General features: G+C 24.2%; 1 protein-coding gene across 3 annotated transcripts in view; it reads right to left on the bottom strand.

Annotated features, from left to right (window-relative positions):
* LOC100202979 (inositol 1,4,5-trisphosphate-gated calcium channel ITPR1) overlaps nt 1-17316 on the bottom strand; it is a 139702-nt gene that overhangs the window by 84604 nt on the left and 37782 nt on the right. For all 3 annotated transcript variants that reach the window (XM_065813080.1, XM_065813079.1, XM_065813081.1), the window contains exons 11-19: nt 13643-13738; nt 13411-13565; nt 12972-13071; nt 10274-10434; nt 8424-8571; nt 7745-8079; nt 6309-6428; nt 3852-3974; nt 357-452 (exon numbers count right to left, since the gene is read on the bottom strand). In XM_065813080.1, the coding sequence (XP_065669152.1) occupies nt 357-452; nt 3852-3974; nt 6309-6428; nt 7745-8079; nt 8424-8571; nt 10274-10434; nt 12972-13071; nt 13411-13565; nt 13643-13738 (1334 nt within the window). The remainder of the gene's footprint in view (nt 1-356; nt 453-3851; nt 3975-6308; nt 6429-7744; nt 8080-8423; nt 8572-10273; nt 10435-12971; nt 13072-13410; nt 13566-13642; nt 13739-17316) is intronic.

The following is a 17316-nucleotide window of genomic DNA, read 5'->3' as shown; positions in this document are numbered from 1 at the left end:
ACTTAGATTTAGACTTTTTAGAAACTTGTAGATTACTTTGAAAAAAAAATTCATTCTTGAACATTTGATCTCCTGTAAAATTCATAGATTCTTTTTTATTTAAAGTGACAAATTTTGTTTGGTTTATAAAAAAAGCATAAAATTTCTATTAACCAACATGAGTTTGTTTCTATTTCATATGTAATCAGAGTCTAAATTATTTTTGTCTTTAATGATGATTATGATTATGATGATGATGATGATGATCATGATGATGATGATGATGACAATGATGACGACAACAACGATCAAATACCTTAAAACCTTTCTAATAACAGTTGCAAGAACAAAATAGATAATTATATGTAACTAGTTACCTTAACATTAACTCAAGATCTAACTGTTTACTAATAATATTTATTGCCAGATATTGGCGATCCAAACACATTTTTCCAAAAAGTTGTAACTGATATCTAAATATTAAAAGAATAAAAACTTTTTTATAAATCTTTTATATATATATATATATATATATATATATATATATATATATATATATATATATATATATATATGTATATAAATATATATAACTTTTGAATAAAAGTATGAAATTATTTGCTCTCTTTTGCAGAGGTTTTCATTAAAAATAAGAAACTTTTCAAATTTAATTACTTGAAATTTCTGCAATGAAGCAAATAATGTTCTAGGTCTATTTTAAAATTAAATTCAGCATGATGTGCTTTATGGATAAGTACATGAAAGTAAATTTTACTTATAAAATAAATTAAAACAACCATAAATCAATTTACTAAATTTAACTAATAAATATACGTAATATGGTCAAAACATTTACTAGCAAAAAATAACCATAGCAATGTTTCTATTTATATCTTATACATCTTTAACACATAAAAAGCTTCTGGCTAAAATCATTTTAACAATAAAATTTGAATAGAATATGAAAAATGCAATACCATTTTTTATTTTATTTTAGCCATATCAAAATAACATTTTCTAGAAATACGCACATTTTTTTAAGAATAAATTTTAAAAAGAAGTTAAAAAGGAAAGGATAATTTTAGTCCAAATAAAATTTTCTTGTTCAAATAATCTTGAATTTGAAACTTGAAATGTTGAAACAATTCACAAAGAGAATTTTAGTCTTGGGCAAATTTTAAACAATCTCTTAAACAATAATAAATTTAATTGAATGGAAACTGAAATAACAGTCATAACACCAGAATTTTTAAAAACAGGAAATAAAGAAACAGAAATAAAAGTAATATACTTATTCAAAGTCATTTTTCAAAATCGTTCAGGTTCAGAAAAAAATAAAATAAAAATACTTTAAATACTTTTACAAATAAAGGTTAATAAATAAAAATCTATTAAAGAGATATTAAATTTTTTCAACCAAAGTTCTCAAGGGATTTATTTCAATACTAGTCACTCATTATGAACACTTTTTATGACTATTTTTTTAATGTTTTTAAATGAAGAATAGTTTCAACACAAAAGAAACTTTTTTATTATCTTATTTTAACAGCGCAAAACATAAAGAGGTCAATTGAATTTATTAACAAGCATCATTGAGTTTGGTGTCTGAGAATGTTGTTCATAATAATATAATTAGTTTACAAACCAATCTCAAAAAAATCCTTATAAAAAAAGTTTAATATTGTATAATACTTGGAAAAACGAGAACGCTCTTCCACAGATTATCCTTATTTGATTGCAATAGAAAAAAGAGAAAATAAGATCAACAATTTGAGAAAAACTAATGAAAAAATTAATTATTTTCAATTTTTCATAGTACGCTGAATTAAGAAGCAATACATCTAAAAAAAAAGCGAAACCTAATAAGTTTGGTATTTTACTTATTAATTATTATATTAAGTAAAAACTATTACCAAAACTAATATTGTAATGGTAATAAATAGATTGCTTGTACATTACATTAGGACATTACATTTAGAACAGCAACTTAAGCTTTAAATTATAACTTAAGCTGTAATTTAATCTATTTTAAACCTGCCAGACAAGAGTACTATGAGATATAACTCCTCATACAGCAAAGCGCACAGAAAAGGAGAAGAAAAAGAAATTTTAACTTGAAATTTAAAAATTTTGGCTACAAGATTTTTTTCTTTTTATTTGAGCTCTGTAAGGGATTAATATTAAAAGTTGTATTTTGAAAAATATTTTGAACTCTAAACTCAAGTTAAATGATTACATACATGTTAGGCATGGTAGACCAGTTAAAAAGCAAAGTTAATATCTTTATAACAAAGCAGCATGACAATCAAATTATCGATTAGAACTTAAAGATTTAGAGTAACACAGTAAATTATTAGTCAATATTCAAACCAGTCAAACTTATTTTATGGACATGTGGTAGTGGTAAAATACTTACTAAGTAAGCAAGAAACACAAAGTTCAGACTCATTAAGTCTCTGTTGCGCACTCAACTTGCTTCTCCATGTAATGATCTTGTTTGTCAAAATAATTGTTTCAGAATTAAAAAAATATTTAAATGATTCAAAGATGAAATGATTTAAAAAATGAAAAATTACTGAAATAATTCCATTTGTTAAACATATTTTCACCATTTGGACTTGAAAAAAGTGTTGTTAAAAGTCCTCAACAATTCATAGTAAACTAGTTAAATACATAAAAAAGTTAATAACCAAGTTTAGTAGTTTTGAATGAAAAGAACTCCACTTTTAGGATAATACAAAGCGGTGTTCTCCAAGGATTAGTAATTAGCCCTATCTATTTCTTGATCTATAATCTTGACTTAGATGCAAACAAATGTGTATTAAAATTTACTGGTGATACCATAATATTTTCTAAAATGAATACTGCAAGTTTAAAACTACAAAAAGATCTGCAAAAGATTAGTTGATTTGCAAATACAATTTAATGTTGAGAAATAGAAATTAGTGAACACTAAAAAAAATCTTGTTTATAAATATGGTATAAATGAGATTATTTTAGAAGAAAATATCAGAGTTGTGGTATTGCACAACTTATAAACATCTAACAAGTGTCTAGGAGCTTTAGCTAATGCTTAAAAAATTAAACAATATAAATTGCAATTGCATACTAACACTTAAATATTATGATGAAAGTATAAATCTTTAGTACATTCACTTGTAGCATATTTCAGACCTTTTTGAAAACCATTTTATATTAAAAGTTAGAAACTGATCAAATAAATGCAATATAGATTTATTAAAATTATAACTAAAGTAAAACAAAACTAATAAAACTGCATACAATTTTACACTGATTGATGAAAACATCTTATATTGAATTCTTATAGTAAAAAAAAACAAAAAACTGGCAACTGTAATCAAATAAAACAAAATAGTTAATAAAATTAAATCAATAATCAAATAAAACAAACTAGTCATCTCGCCTGCATGTTTTAACTAGGGCCAGTTAAAACATACAGGTGGATCTTTATTATAATTTTTCATACTTTGATTAATAAGATATTGATAGATAAAATCATTATTACAACATATCCCATCACATGGCAACAATCCAACTTACATGTTTTGTAAGAAAGTTCCTCATAAAAGTGATTGTGAAATTTAAATTTTAGAGTTTAAATGTATAAACAACTCATTAGTACCAATATTTATTAACAGGTTATTTTCTAACTGTGATGATTAATAAATAATAATAACATATATAATATGAATAACATATATAATATAAATAAATAGTGATAACATATATTAACATATATTAACATAAATTAACATATATTGAGTCACTATAACTATAAAATTGAAACATCAAAATTTTGAATATATGAAAAATAATACAATACTAAAAAAAATTCATAAAATAAAAATTACCTATAGTAGTTCAATAAATTGACATCTTCTACGTGTCCATAACTTGCATCTTTTGCAAGTTGGCGCTGAGATTTATGCTGTGAGCCGCCTTCCCAAAATAAATGAACTTCCCCTTGATACATTCTTAAAAATATTAAAAATTACTACTAATAATTAAAAATAAAGTAAATTAAAAAAAGAATATATATATATATAAATTATGTTAGTGTATTCTACAAATAGAGTGCTCAATGTTCTTAAAGAACAGAGCTTCCTGATGAACCTACTGATGGTAAAACATGCTGTTGAAGACAACTAAAAACTAGATAAATGTTTTTACTAATTTTTACATATATATATATATATATATATATATATATATATATATATATATATATATATATACATATATATACATACATATCCATATATGTATGTATATATATATATATATATATATATATATATATATATATATATATATATATATATATATATATATATATATATATATATATACATATATATATATATATATATATACACATATATATATATATATATATATATATATATATATATATATATATATATATATACATATATATATATATATATATATATATATATATATATATATATATATAAATGTGTATATATGTATGTTTATTTAACAACTTTTTTTGAAAATACCTGCTGACACGCCTTAAATGTGTTTCATTTAATAAAATAATACTGGATTTGAAAAATATTTGAATAAAAAATATTTTTAGGAGTGCCACAATTTCCTTAAACAACAAACAGGTCCCTAATTCTTCCACAAAAAAAAAAGATTTTCAAAAAGTATGTCATGTTCATTCTCAAATAAATCAAAATTATAAAAAAACTTGAAAAATAATCATTATTTAAAAAAAAAAAGTTGATAAAAAATTATAGCTAAAAAAATCTTGTTAAATTCCCTTTTTCCATTAAAAAATGTCATTTTCTATTGCTAAAATCTAATCTAATAGTTTATTTATAAAAAGATTCATAATTTTGAAATTTTTGTATAATTTTGCTTATATGTATGTATGCATGTATTTATATACATACATACATACATACATACATACATACATACATACATACATACATACATACATACATACATACATACATACATACATATATATATATATATATATATATATATATATATCAGGGGCTATTCTAGACTCTTTTCAACAGCATTGAACATATTGCCATATAAAAATTTTTGGTGAAAACATTGCCTTTATATGACAATGTTTCTGCCAAACTTCCTTATGGCAGGTGCCAGCATGGGGATACAACTGCCTAAATTACTTTTCTAGAATAACCTCTGTATATATATACATATATACATATACATATATATATATATATACATATATACATATACATATATATATATATATATATATATATATATATATATATATATATATATATATATATATATATATATATATATATATATATATATATATATATATATATATATAAATATATATATATATATATATGTATATATATATATAAATTAAAAATTAAAAAGTAATATATATATATATATATATATATATATATATATATATATATATATATATATATATATATATATAGGTATATATATCACAAAAAATGTTTAGTTTGTTAAATTAAATTTGACATAAAATTTTAGGCCCCTTCGGCAGAAAAATTTTGCTGAAGGGACCCTTAAAAGCAATTTGAGTTAGCAAATGGACTGACTTAACCAAGGTACTACTACTTAAGTGGATAATTTTATAGTAAGTTGATAGAGAAAGGGAAATTAAAAAGATTTTTATTTTTTTAGGGTCCGAGTTTTACGGGATTCTACGATGTGTATATGTGTGTGTGTGTGTGTGTGTGTGTGTATAACATACATTGATTATGTATAACATACATTGATTATAGGTTTAGATTTGGGCAGGTATTAACTTGATGAAGAACTTTTAAAATTACAAAAAAAAACTTGTTAGCCATTGTAACTAAAACATATTAAGTTTTAAAAATTTGCCTGACACCGCCTTTTTTTTCTTTTTTTTTTAAAGAGATTTAATTATAAAATCTTTTAGAAAAATAAGGTCTTATATAGACATGTAAATATTTTGACGGTATAAAAAAATAATGATGTCAGAACTACAACTTAATGTAAGGCAGTGTTGTAATTTCAAGGTTACATAGCAATTAAATTATTTGTGGTCGGCTGCACAAGTAATAATTAATTTTAAAACTAAATACTTTTGAAAACAGAATGTTTTAATTGAAAAAAACTATTTTTTTTTATGAGCAATTTTTCTAAATAATGCTTAATTAATTAGCTTGAAAAAACTTTCACATCATTTTCCATCTTTTTTTAATCAACACAACACTGATGTATTTTCTTTTATTGAGAAAATTGTTTTGCCAAGTAACTAACCGTCTATATAAACTAACCTAGTTTCAATAAGCAGATCAGAATTCTTAGGATTAAGTACAGCTTTGCATATCAATTCTTGCATGGCTGGTATAGCAGTGTTGTTTGATACACATAAATCAGAAAGATAGTCCAAAAATCTAAAAAACAAAATCATGCTAATTATAAAATTTTATAAATCAAAGCAAATAAAAATTATTCATAAAAAATTATTCAAAACTAAAACAAAAGACTTATTGATTTATATCAATATTCTAGGTGCTTATTCACAACATTTTTTTAACTTTGGCAGAACTGAACAAAAGTTACAAAAAACGTATACAAATAATTTTTTTCAAACTTTTTGCAACATTTGCATAATGTTAAGGTTGCACTAGTTAAGTTAATTTAATAATTTGTAAGTTACATAACTAAAATTATTAAATTAACTCAGACTCAAGTAATTATTAAATTAACTTAAGCGCAACCTTAACATTAGGCAAATGTATTAAATATTTACTAATGTAAAAACTTACAAAAAAATAAAAATCCTAAATATAGTATTCACAACATTTTTAAAAAAATGCGCAGCAAACTTTAAACAAGAAACGTCACACCTGCTATTTGCTATTTACTGACTTGCCGGTACAAGTCAGAAAATAGCAGATGCAATTTTTCTTTTTTTAAGGATTTTTGCTTTTTTGTAAGTTTTTACATTAGCAAATACTTAACATAAAATTAAAAAAATGTAGCAGCTTAAAAATTTCATAACATTTTGTGCGCCAGAGGTTATGCAAGGTTTATTATATATGTGATTTTGTATATCTTTGAACTAATGCAAAACTTACACAAAGTTCATACAAACTTTTTACTCACTAAAATTTTGTGAACAAACACCCTGGTAGATAGCTACATCATCTTGTTTCCCCTCTTGTTGCTAGAACTCAATTAGGTTTAGATATTATCTTTAATGCAATTGGTACATATTGCACTTGAATGGATTAGACTTCATTAATAATACTATGCTGTGTGTTTCTGAGATTCAGTTTTTATGTTTCTTCTGTTTTACACACTCATTCCAAGTTTTGCTGCATTTGTCTTTATTTTTTTTAAATTAAAATTGACATATTTCCATACATTTTGAAATCAATCTGACATCTTAACACCTCAGTCATCATGACACTGACATCTAGTCATTTACTGACACCTAATTATCTTTAAAAAATTTTGATAATTTTGGTACTTACACTCAGTCACCTGAAGAAATTTTAATATTTCCATATAACTAATATCCAGTCATTTTGAACATCAAAATATTGATACCGAGTTATATAGAGTAAAATTTAATAATATTTATGTGCTTTAATCAAGCAGAAATAATAATATTGCCTACTAAATGAATTTTTTAGCACAAATAAAGTAAACAAAACAGTAAAATAACTTGCTTTTTTAAACTTAAAAGTAATATATATTATACCGGCATTCCCTTTTTTTTCGTACAAGTGTAACAAATGTGTCTATTTCAGCAGCAGTGATATGTTTTTCTAGCAGCTTTCTATTATTATGAACAAGGTTAGTGATTGTTTCTTCAGCCATTAAATCATATCCAATTTGTGATTGCATAAACCCAAACTGTTTAGCAACATATTCTTGGTTCTTACGATAATCGTTGGCTGAGTTCTGCAGAAGACGATAACAGAGCCTTAGTATGTGTCTGATTGGAGCATTACGCTGTTCAGATAACTCATCTATTTTTAGCATAGGCCCAACACCAGCCTTATCCAAAAATGGGGCATGAAGTAGTTGAAATATCTAAAATTATAATTTAATAATAAATTTAATTTTTAAACTAATTTAATTCTTATTAATAAAGTTATTATTGATATTTTATTGAATAATGTAATGCTAATATTATATTATTAAAACATTTATTAAGTGATACAAAATAAAAATTGAAGTAAAAAAAATAAAAGAATTAAAGATTTGTTAATATAATTTGTTGATATTGCTAAAGAGATAATTTAATTATCTAACTAAATAAGATAATTAAAGATACAAACCATAAACTACAGAATACATTATTTAAAGGTACAAACCATTACTATAGAATATACTTTATACCTACAACACTAAACATAAAAAAATGATGTACAAACCTTTTTCAAAATATTTTGTTCACGAATAAGTTTTTGTCTTTCTCTATCAGGATTCGGACAAGTAAGCTGCAAGACATCCTGTTTTGTTGATGATATATCCATACTCAACATAAATAAGTTCATATCAGTAAGCAGTTGAGTAAGTGCTCTAGACAAAATGAAACAAAAATAAGTGTTGATAAAACTTACTATTAACAATAATTTTTATTCCATCCACTACCAATGTTGCACCTCTAACTTCTATTCAACTCTCTACCTAACAAAATTTAAACACTTTAAGAACCAAATTCAGTTGTTTAACACAAAGGTTTAAGCCCAAGGTTAATCAAACAAAGTTCAACTAACCTAGGCCTTTTTTTTTCTTCCTCAAAATTCAAAACTTCATTTATTGAAAATAATAAATAATTTTTCATATACTATATATACTTATGTTGGTTTCTAGATTATATTTCATATATAATAAATACTTATTTAAAACTGATTAAATTACTTATATATTAGGTATAAATGTTTATTATGATCCCATAAATCTGTTCTTTATAATAAAACAACACTAAACTTCAAAATTTAGCTTACACAAATTATATTTATGGGTTGTTAAAGACCTTGAAACATTAGACTAGTCAAAAGAAATATTTTCTTTAAAAATATATTAACCTGGATAAAAAAAAGAAGTAAAATTCCATAATTTCAAAAATGATAATCATTTTTATTCAAAAAAATCTTTATGAAAAAGCATTTTTATTTTTTTTGAGACCTAGGTTAACATAATTTTAAGGAAAACATTTCTTTTAACTAGTTTAATGTTCAAGGATCTTGAACAACTCCTAAAACTAAACTCCTAAAAATTTTTATGAGCAATTTTTCAAAAATTTAGTGTTATTTTATTACAGATCAGAATAAACAATTTTTTGTTTTTTAAAGAGCCACCTTATTGTATATTAAGAATATGAATTTTTTTAAATAAAGTTTCCAATATAGAAACAGATAAACTTTGGTTTGAAAGTAAACTGAATAGTCATTGGTTTTAATTTTTGAAAACGGTCACCCACCATGAGCCGTGATTACACACTGGCTCCAATATCAGTGTATTTTTTTTTTTCAAAAGTATATTAACCTGGGTCTCAAAAGAACCAGAATTTGATAGAGATTTCAAAAATTGAAAAGGTCGTTTTTATAACATTTTGTTTGCAATATTTTTTTAAAAATGTTTCAGTAGAAAAGATTATGAATTTTGAATCACATTACACACACTATAATCAAGGGTCACCATGACCCTTGATTACAGTGTGTAATCAAGGGTCATGGTGGGTGACTTTTTTCAAAAGTTAAATAAAACCAATCACTTTTCAGTTACTTTCAAACCAAAGTTCATCTGTTTTTTATCTTTGAAAACAAGAGATAACAAAAATTTACCAAAAAGTTAACACCCTATTGTAAATACCTAATTAAATTAATATATTTATATTGATTATATCAATATAAATATATTAATTCAATTAATACAAATATCTATATTGTTAATTAAATTTTCATTATGTATTTACAAAATTTTTTTTTTACTGTAATCACTCTACAATGCTTAGAGGGCCACTACAGTCAAGGAGACTATTTGTTTTTGTTTTTTTAACTGTTGTTGCAATCCTCTTTTAACCCTGAAATTTTGAAACATGAGCTTTGATTAACAAGCCCACTAAGTTAAACAAGGTACTACCAGGGACATGGTGAGGTGGTTGAGGTGGTGGGCTCTACCACTATGCCACTACCACAACTTATGTTTACTGTTAGTGCATCACCTATAAATAGTATGATTAATGATTTTGATACAAAAAAACCATTTGCAAAGTTACCTTCTGTCTAACTGTGAAATATTCCCTTCTTCCATATAAGATACAAAAATGGTTAACTGTTTGCTAGCATCACTCACAAAGTCTAAATCTCTCACTTCTTCTGCAGCAACTTGAATGATTGCAAAAGCTTCTTTATCTTCTTTTATTTGTGCGCATCCAAGCTAAATTAGAAAAATCAACTATGTAATTTGTATTCAAATTGGGAAGCACATGTTATGGTATTCTAATCCAACCTAAGATGTTATGAGGATGTTATGTTATAATATCATATTCTTGTTATTTTATGTTAAAATGTGATGCTACATCTATCTTGTTATGTTATGACATAATTCATGTTTAGATGTTATGCATCCTCATAAATATTCAATTATTTGCCACCATAAGTGAAAAACAATATGTATTGTTGAATAACTTTTTTTTTTCCATTTGATTTTTTACCCAGAATGCAATTCTTTGAAAGATTCAACAATTTTATGAAAATTTGTACTCTTATTTTAATTTCAAATTTTATTTATTTTAAGAAAGAAAGTTTTAAGAAATAATGAAACTTTTATTTTAGTAAATTATTTTTTCTAATAATAATTAAAAACTTTTAAAATCATCCTCTCTATTGCTTATTCACTTTAATTCAAAATAATATAAATGAAAGATGTTTTTAAATGAATTTTTAAATTTTAATCATTTTATTTATTTCTAATACTTAAATATCAAGTCAATCTTAATTTTGAAAGAGTTAATTGAATCTGAATTTATTACATCATGTGGAATTTGCTCTGGTTGTTAGATATTCTAATTTATGCGCACCTTCTTTCAGATTTTTCAAAAAAACTTAAAAAGTTGTGGGAAATTATTTTATTGTATTTTTTAGATATTTTAAACATTACAATAAGATCCTCTATTTTTCTACTATTTTTCGATGGAAGAAAAATTTTTAAAATTTCAATATTTATTCTATATAGTTTTTTCATAAAAATTTTTTACATTCTTGTAACATTATACTGAATTCCTTTATTTCATTTAAATTTACTTTTCTGAAAAGAATTCCATATAACTGCTCCATATTTAAGATAATTTCGTACTGTTTTCAATAAAAGTTTTTTTGATGTTTTATATAAAGTGTGCTTGATCATTTTTTCCACTAATTTTCAAACTGTCGAGGTAAAACTGATAAACTTTTTTTTTTTTTTTTTTTTTTTTTTTAGTTTATTATTTGAGTGTTCTTTGTTATTAGTATATTATTTGAGTGTTCTTTGTTTGTATTGTCACTAGTGGTAACATTTTCATAGTTGACTAACTTTTCATTTTTAAAGAGATTTTTTATAGAGTCTTAGTTTACTGTTGATATACGCATAAACTGATTTTGGGTTGGATTTCAAACTACTGTTTATTTATACTCTTATGAAAGAAACAACAATTTTATATACTTGTTGTTTCTACATTTGATAATCTCTTTCTTTTATATTTAATTTTAATCTTCCTATTTATCCAGTCAATTCATCCATTTTCCCTAAATAGCCCATAATTCTTTTATCATTTTTGGTTTAAAACTACTAAAAACATCAGAGTAGATTGATAATTATTTGGAATAAAAATTATTTTATAAAAAAGTATTCAAATTTTTCATTTACTCAATTGTTGCAAAAAAGCAATAAATAAGTATATGAAATTGAAACTTGTATCAAAAACTAAAAAAAAAATCAGTCCTTAAACAAAATTCCCTAAGATCAATAAAACTTCTATTAAGAAAAATTAAAACCTTCTAAGTAATTGTAACCTTATAATGTATTAATACATATAATTATCATTTAAACTAAACTATGGAAACTTTTTCTAAGCAATTGTAACCTTATAATGTATTAATACATATAATAATCTATGGAGAGAAACTATGGAGAGTGAAGAGTGGAGAGTGCAGAAAAACTGGCTGAAACATTTTAATACAAAATAAATGTTTCAGTCAGAAGCAGGAATATCTCAAACGGGTTTGGAGTTGAGAATCCCTATTTGACCATGCTTTTGTATTCCTAGCGCTTTAAAATTTTCTTTGGAAACAAAGATTCTAAAAATAAAACTCAAAATCAAAAAATAAAAAATTTTCTGTGCAGAAGCCAAACTTTTTAACGAGTTACTATCAGACATTCAAAATACTCCAGAACTCACTTTTTTTTAAACATAAATTAAATAACAACTTTTTTTGAAGCAACATAAATAAATATTTTACTAACTTTTATACTTTTTGTTATTTTATTATGTTTACTATTTTGTAATTTTGATATTTTGGCATTTAAAACCTAACTTGTTATTTTCTAATAATTATTGCTTTAATTTTTAAATAGAACACATGTTGATAACAGTTTTAATAACTGAAGCTGTATATACTGTATAAATATCATTTTTATAATACAAATATCATTAAACAAGTTTGAAATTATGAACTGCAAAATAAGCACACAAAAAATAAAAATAATATGATTTTAGTGTGATTGATGAGCAAAGGTTCATGTTATATAACACTTAGTTAAAGTTTATTTTTTGACAGTCATAAACAATTAAAAAATTTATCTCTCTTTTTTAGTTAAAAACTTTAAAAAATCCTTTTTTGTAAAATAAAAATTTTAATAGGCTTCTCAAAAACTTTTGTTTAACAAAAAAAAAAAATATTTATAAAAAAATATAAATATAACTGAGGGAATGTTACCTTGTGCATGACTGGTTTGTCTTCTGTTACATCTATAGGAATAGAAGTAGAGTGTACCCAAGTATTGGTGCAAAGGTGCTTTAGACGAGTGTACGAAGATCTAAATTATTAAAACTTAACAACATTCAAAAACTATGTATTCAATTAATAATCATCATTAACTTTCAGGTAGATTTCAAAAACTATAAACTTAGATATTAACTAAAATTAAGATATGTTTTAATACAAATTGTTTATATAACTTTATTTAAGATTTTTTAAGATATTTTTAAATATAAATAATAGATTTATCTATTTGGATATCTTTCAATTTGATTATCAGAAACTAATTTTGATGTTCCAAAATATTAAAACTAGATTCAGATTTAAAACATCAAATTTCCTTTAATCTAAACAATTAAAAAAAATTAGTAGTCAAAATAAGTTAACAAACAAATACCTAGGAACTAAATCATCCACTTTTTGAGCAGATGTTGGATCTAGCTCAAATATGGTGGCTAAATCATTAGGATTAGTAACTGAAACCAGGTGATAAACTTGACCTGTGCCTCTCAGTTTTTGTCTATTTGCATCTTTATTTGGACAAGTATCAACCTAAACAATAGGTTTTCAAACATTCAAAAGTCATAATATTGTAAAATTTATTATTTGATAATTAATTACTTGATCACCTCTGCTGCTAAGTATTTTCCTGTCGCTAAATGTTTAAAACGAAACAAACTATTCCATCGAGCAGCCCCGCTGAGACATGGATCATGTTGAACAACCTAGAAAAACATCTTAATACATCCTAATATAATACTAATGGTTCCATAAGACAGGAATATAAAAAAAATTGTTTTGTGTAATTTTTTATGACAAGTACAAATCATTTGATAAAAAAAAAAACAGATCCAAAAAAAAAAAACTTTTAATTTTAAGTTACTGTTGAAATATTATAGTTAAGTTATTGTTGAAATATAAAAGTTAAGTTAGTGTTGAAGTGCTATAATTAAGTTATTATTGAAATATAAAAGTTAGGTTATTATTGAAATATTATAGTTAAATTGTTGTTAAAATATCATAGTTAAGTTATTGTTGATAATCATATTTAATTTATTGTTGAAAATCATAGTTAAGTTATTATTTAAATGTTATAGTGAAGTTATTGCTGAAATATTTGTTTTATGCTGATTGGATAATAGTAGGCAATAACAACAAGTAGAACAACTAAAGTGTATTATTAGAAACAGATTTACTGATGATTACTTTTTTCAATGAGTAATGCACACATTGAACTTTAATCATCCTACTGGTGATAAAAACTCAATTAGGGCATTATTCATTGAAATTTTAAAAATGAACTGCTGTTAAAAATTTAAAACCAATGATTGTAGCGTTAGTAACAAATTCTGTATAGGAGCATTTAAAAACATTCAATACATTCTTTTATATGTATGAAACAATAATCTTAAACAGTGCTGGTTGACTTTAAAACTGCATTAATAATACTTTTGTTGATGATAACTTTTATAGCACTGTTCTCCGAATTGACCACCAGGTTGAAACTCTCCCCACTTCTAATTTTTTTGCATTATATCAATCATATGCAATAGTAAACACAATTTATGTTGCCAAAAAAATCTGAACTAAGTGCTAAGTATGTAAATTTTAAAAATTAAAACATATCATTTGTTGCTTTTTTTTTACTATATTTTAAATATAGTCAGCCATTATGGCATTCAAAATAAATTATTTACGGCTTCTTTCCAGATATAATTATTATTTTCCAACATGGCGACAGAATTTAAAATGTGTACTTGTGCAGTTTGCTTGACAAATAAAGGTATCAGATCAAAATGTCTAACGTTTATCACACCCTCAGTATGCAAAAATATTCAAGAATACATTTGGCCAAACTTTGATATTGATCTTGATGTTTGTCCTTAAGTAGTTTGTTCCAACTGCAGAAGAAATTTGTTTAGTCTAAACAAAGGAGAAACTGCATATCTTTCCAACTGGTTAGAGAGTATATCAAAGGTACTTTTGTATGAGTTAATTATTACTTTTATATATATATATATATATATATATATATATATATATATATATATATATATATATATATATATATATATATATATATATATATATATATATATATATATATATATATATATATATATATATTAATTAAATTAGTAAAAAACACTTATCTAACTTTTTCTTCTACTTGAAGTTTCATCATTGCTGGATCATCAGGAAGAGTTCCTTCCTGATACTCTTCCTGTACTTTTCCTGATGATCCAGCAATGGTGAAACTTCAAGTAGAAGAAAAAGTTAGATAAGTGTTTTTTACTAATTTATTATTGCTCTGAGATACATGTTGATACAGAGCCAAATACAACTGAGAAAATCTGTAGTCTTTGCTATTTAAATCTTGGTATGAATAATAAATATTACGGTTTTATAATTGAAATAAATTTTATTGAATTGTATTTTTCCTTTATTTTTTATCAATCAAATCTGTTATATAAAAAAGTTTATAATGTAGAAATAATCCACAACTATTTAGATTCTTTTAACAAGTGCAAATATTTTGCACTTGTAGATATTGTTAACTTGTTTGTTCAAATAAATTTTTAAAAATTTATATTGTTTTTAATAACTTTAAAATTCTATATTGTTTGATAAATTTTAAAATCAAACTGTAAAGTTTGATTAAATAGTTTTATTGTTTTATTTCTTATTCAATTTTTAGTTATTTTAAAATACTTGTTAAATTATCACTGTTAATTTTAGGCAGAGGAGTTCCTCATACTTGTTGCAAAAGTAACACTGTTAGCAATATCATAGATATCAGTGAGTCGCTTGGAAAGAAAAATGCAGAACAAATAGTTTCTGGATTGTTAAAACGCAAAATGGAACGTGAAAACATTGTAAGCGAAGAGCAGTTCATGTTTTCTACAGGTGGAAATCTTCTCTCAGTTACAGTTGGAGTTAATAAAATTAAATCAAAAATAAAGAAAGTAAACCAGATCTCATTCCAAACTATTATGGAGCTATCGAATGAATTAGAACTTTTTAAAAACAAAACAAAAAAATTATGTTCTACTTTACGGAGGAACGTAACTGGTGTTGTAGAATCAAGTATTAATATTAAAGTGATTGAATTAGAGGAAACTCTTGATTCTTTATAAGAATGCAAAACAGAGGAACTGGTTGACGGAAATCAGACAGTTTTTAGAGATATAGTTTATGTAAAAAATACAACAGAATTTATTAAATTTACAACAGAAAAAAAGAGGTATCGATAACCTTAATGCAATAGTAAGAATTTCTATAGATGATGGTCAAAACTTTTTAAAAGTTATCGTTAATGTTTTTGATCCAAAAAATCACTATTCTTCATCTGAAATATATGAAGATTCTGGCATAAAACGTTGTTATATTCTTGCCATTGTGGAGTTGGTTTCAGAGGACAATGGCAATCTCCAAAAATTATTGGCTCCTCTAAAACTTGAAGAAGTAAATTTTAGTCTTGCATTTGATTTAAATTGTGCAAACAGTATTTTTGGACTATCAGGTCACTCTGGTAAATATGCCTGTTTGTATTGTGAAGGAGAATGCTCGCTAGAAACAGGAAAACTTAGAACTTTAGGCTCCATAGACCTGTGTTATGATCAATATGTATGTGATGGGAAAAAAATATTGAAAATGCAGGAATACAAAAATGTTATCAATCCTCGTTTAATTTACTTACAAGAAAAACAAGAAACTTTTCTTGAACACATTGTTCCTCCACCTGAGCTCCACATTTTGATAGGAGTTGTAGACAAATTTTGTACTTTACTTTTGTGTGTTTGGCCACCTTTTGAAAATTGGTTGAAAACACATTACATACTAATGAGAGGGTATCATGGTGTAGGTTTAAATGGAAACAATGCAAATAGATTAATGTCCTTGCTAGATGTTTTAGAGAGAGATGTCACCTTTGCTGCAGCAATTAATATTTTACCGATAGTTAATTGTTTGCGTAAATTTTTATTAATAAAATCAGCAGTGTTTGGTTTGAAACTGGGTATAGATATTTCTGTTAAAATTGAAGACTTCAAAAGTTCATTTTTTAATCTTCAACTGTATACCAAAGATATTTTTGACTACAATTTAACAGTTTCATGGAAAATTCATATTTTAGTGTGTCACATTCTCCCTTTTGTAGAACACAATAATACTAGTTTAGGTAACTATGCAGAACAATGTGGTGAAGCTGTTCATCACAAATTTAAAAAAACTTGGGTGAATTATAAAAGAACTATTGGACACAAAAATTATGCAGAAAAGCTAAAATCTGCTGTAGTGAATT

Source organism: Hydra vulgaris, chromosome 12, assembly GCF_038396675.1.
Source record: "Hydra vulgaris chromosome 12, alternate assembly HydraT2T_AEP".
Lineage (NCBI taxonomy): Eukaryota > Metazoa > Cnidaria > Hydrozoa > Anthoathecata > Hydridae > Hydra > Hydra vulgaris.
The sequence above is the reverse complement of the archived record's forward strand: the minus strand, read 5'-3'. Positions and strand labels throughout refer to the sequence as shown.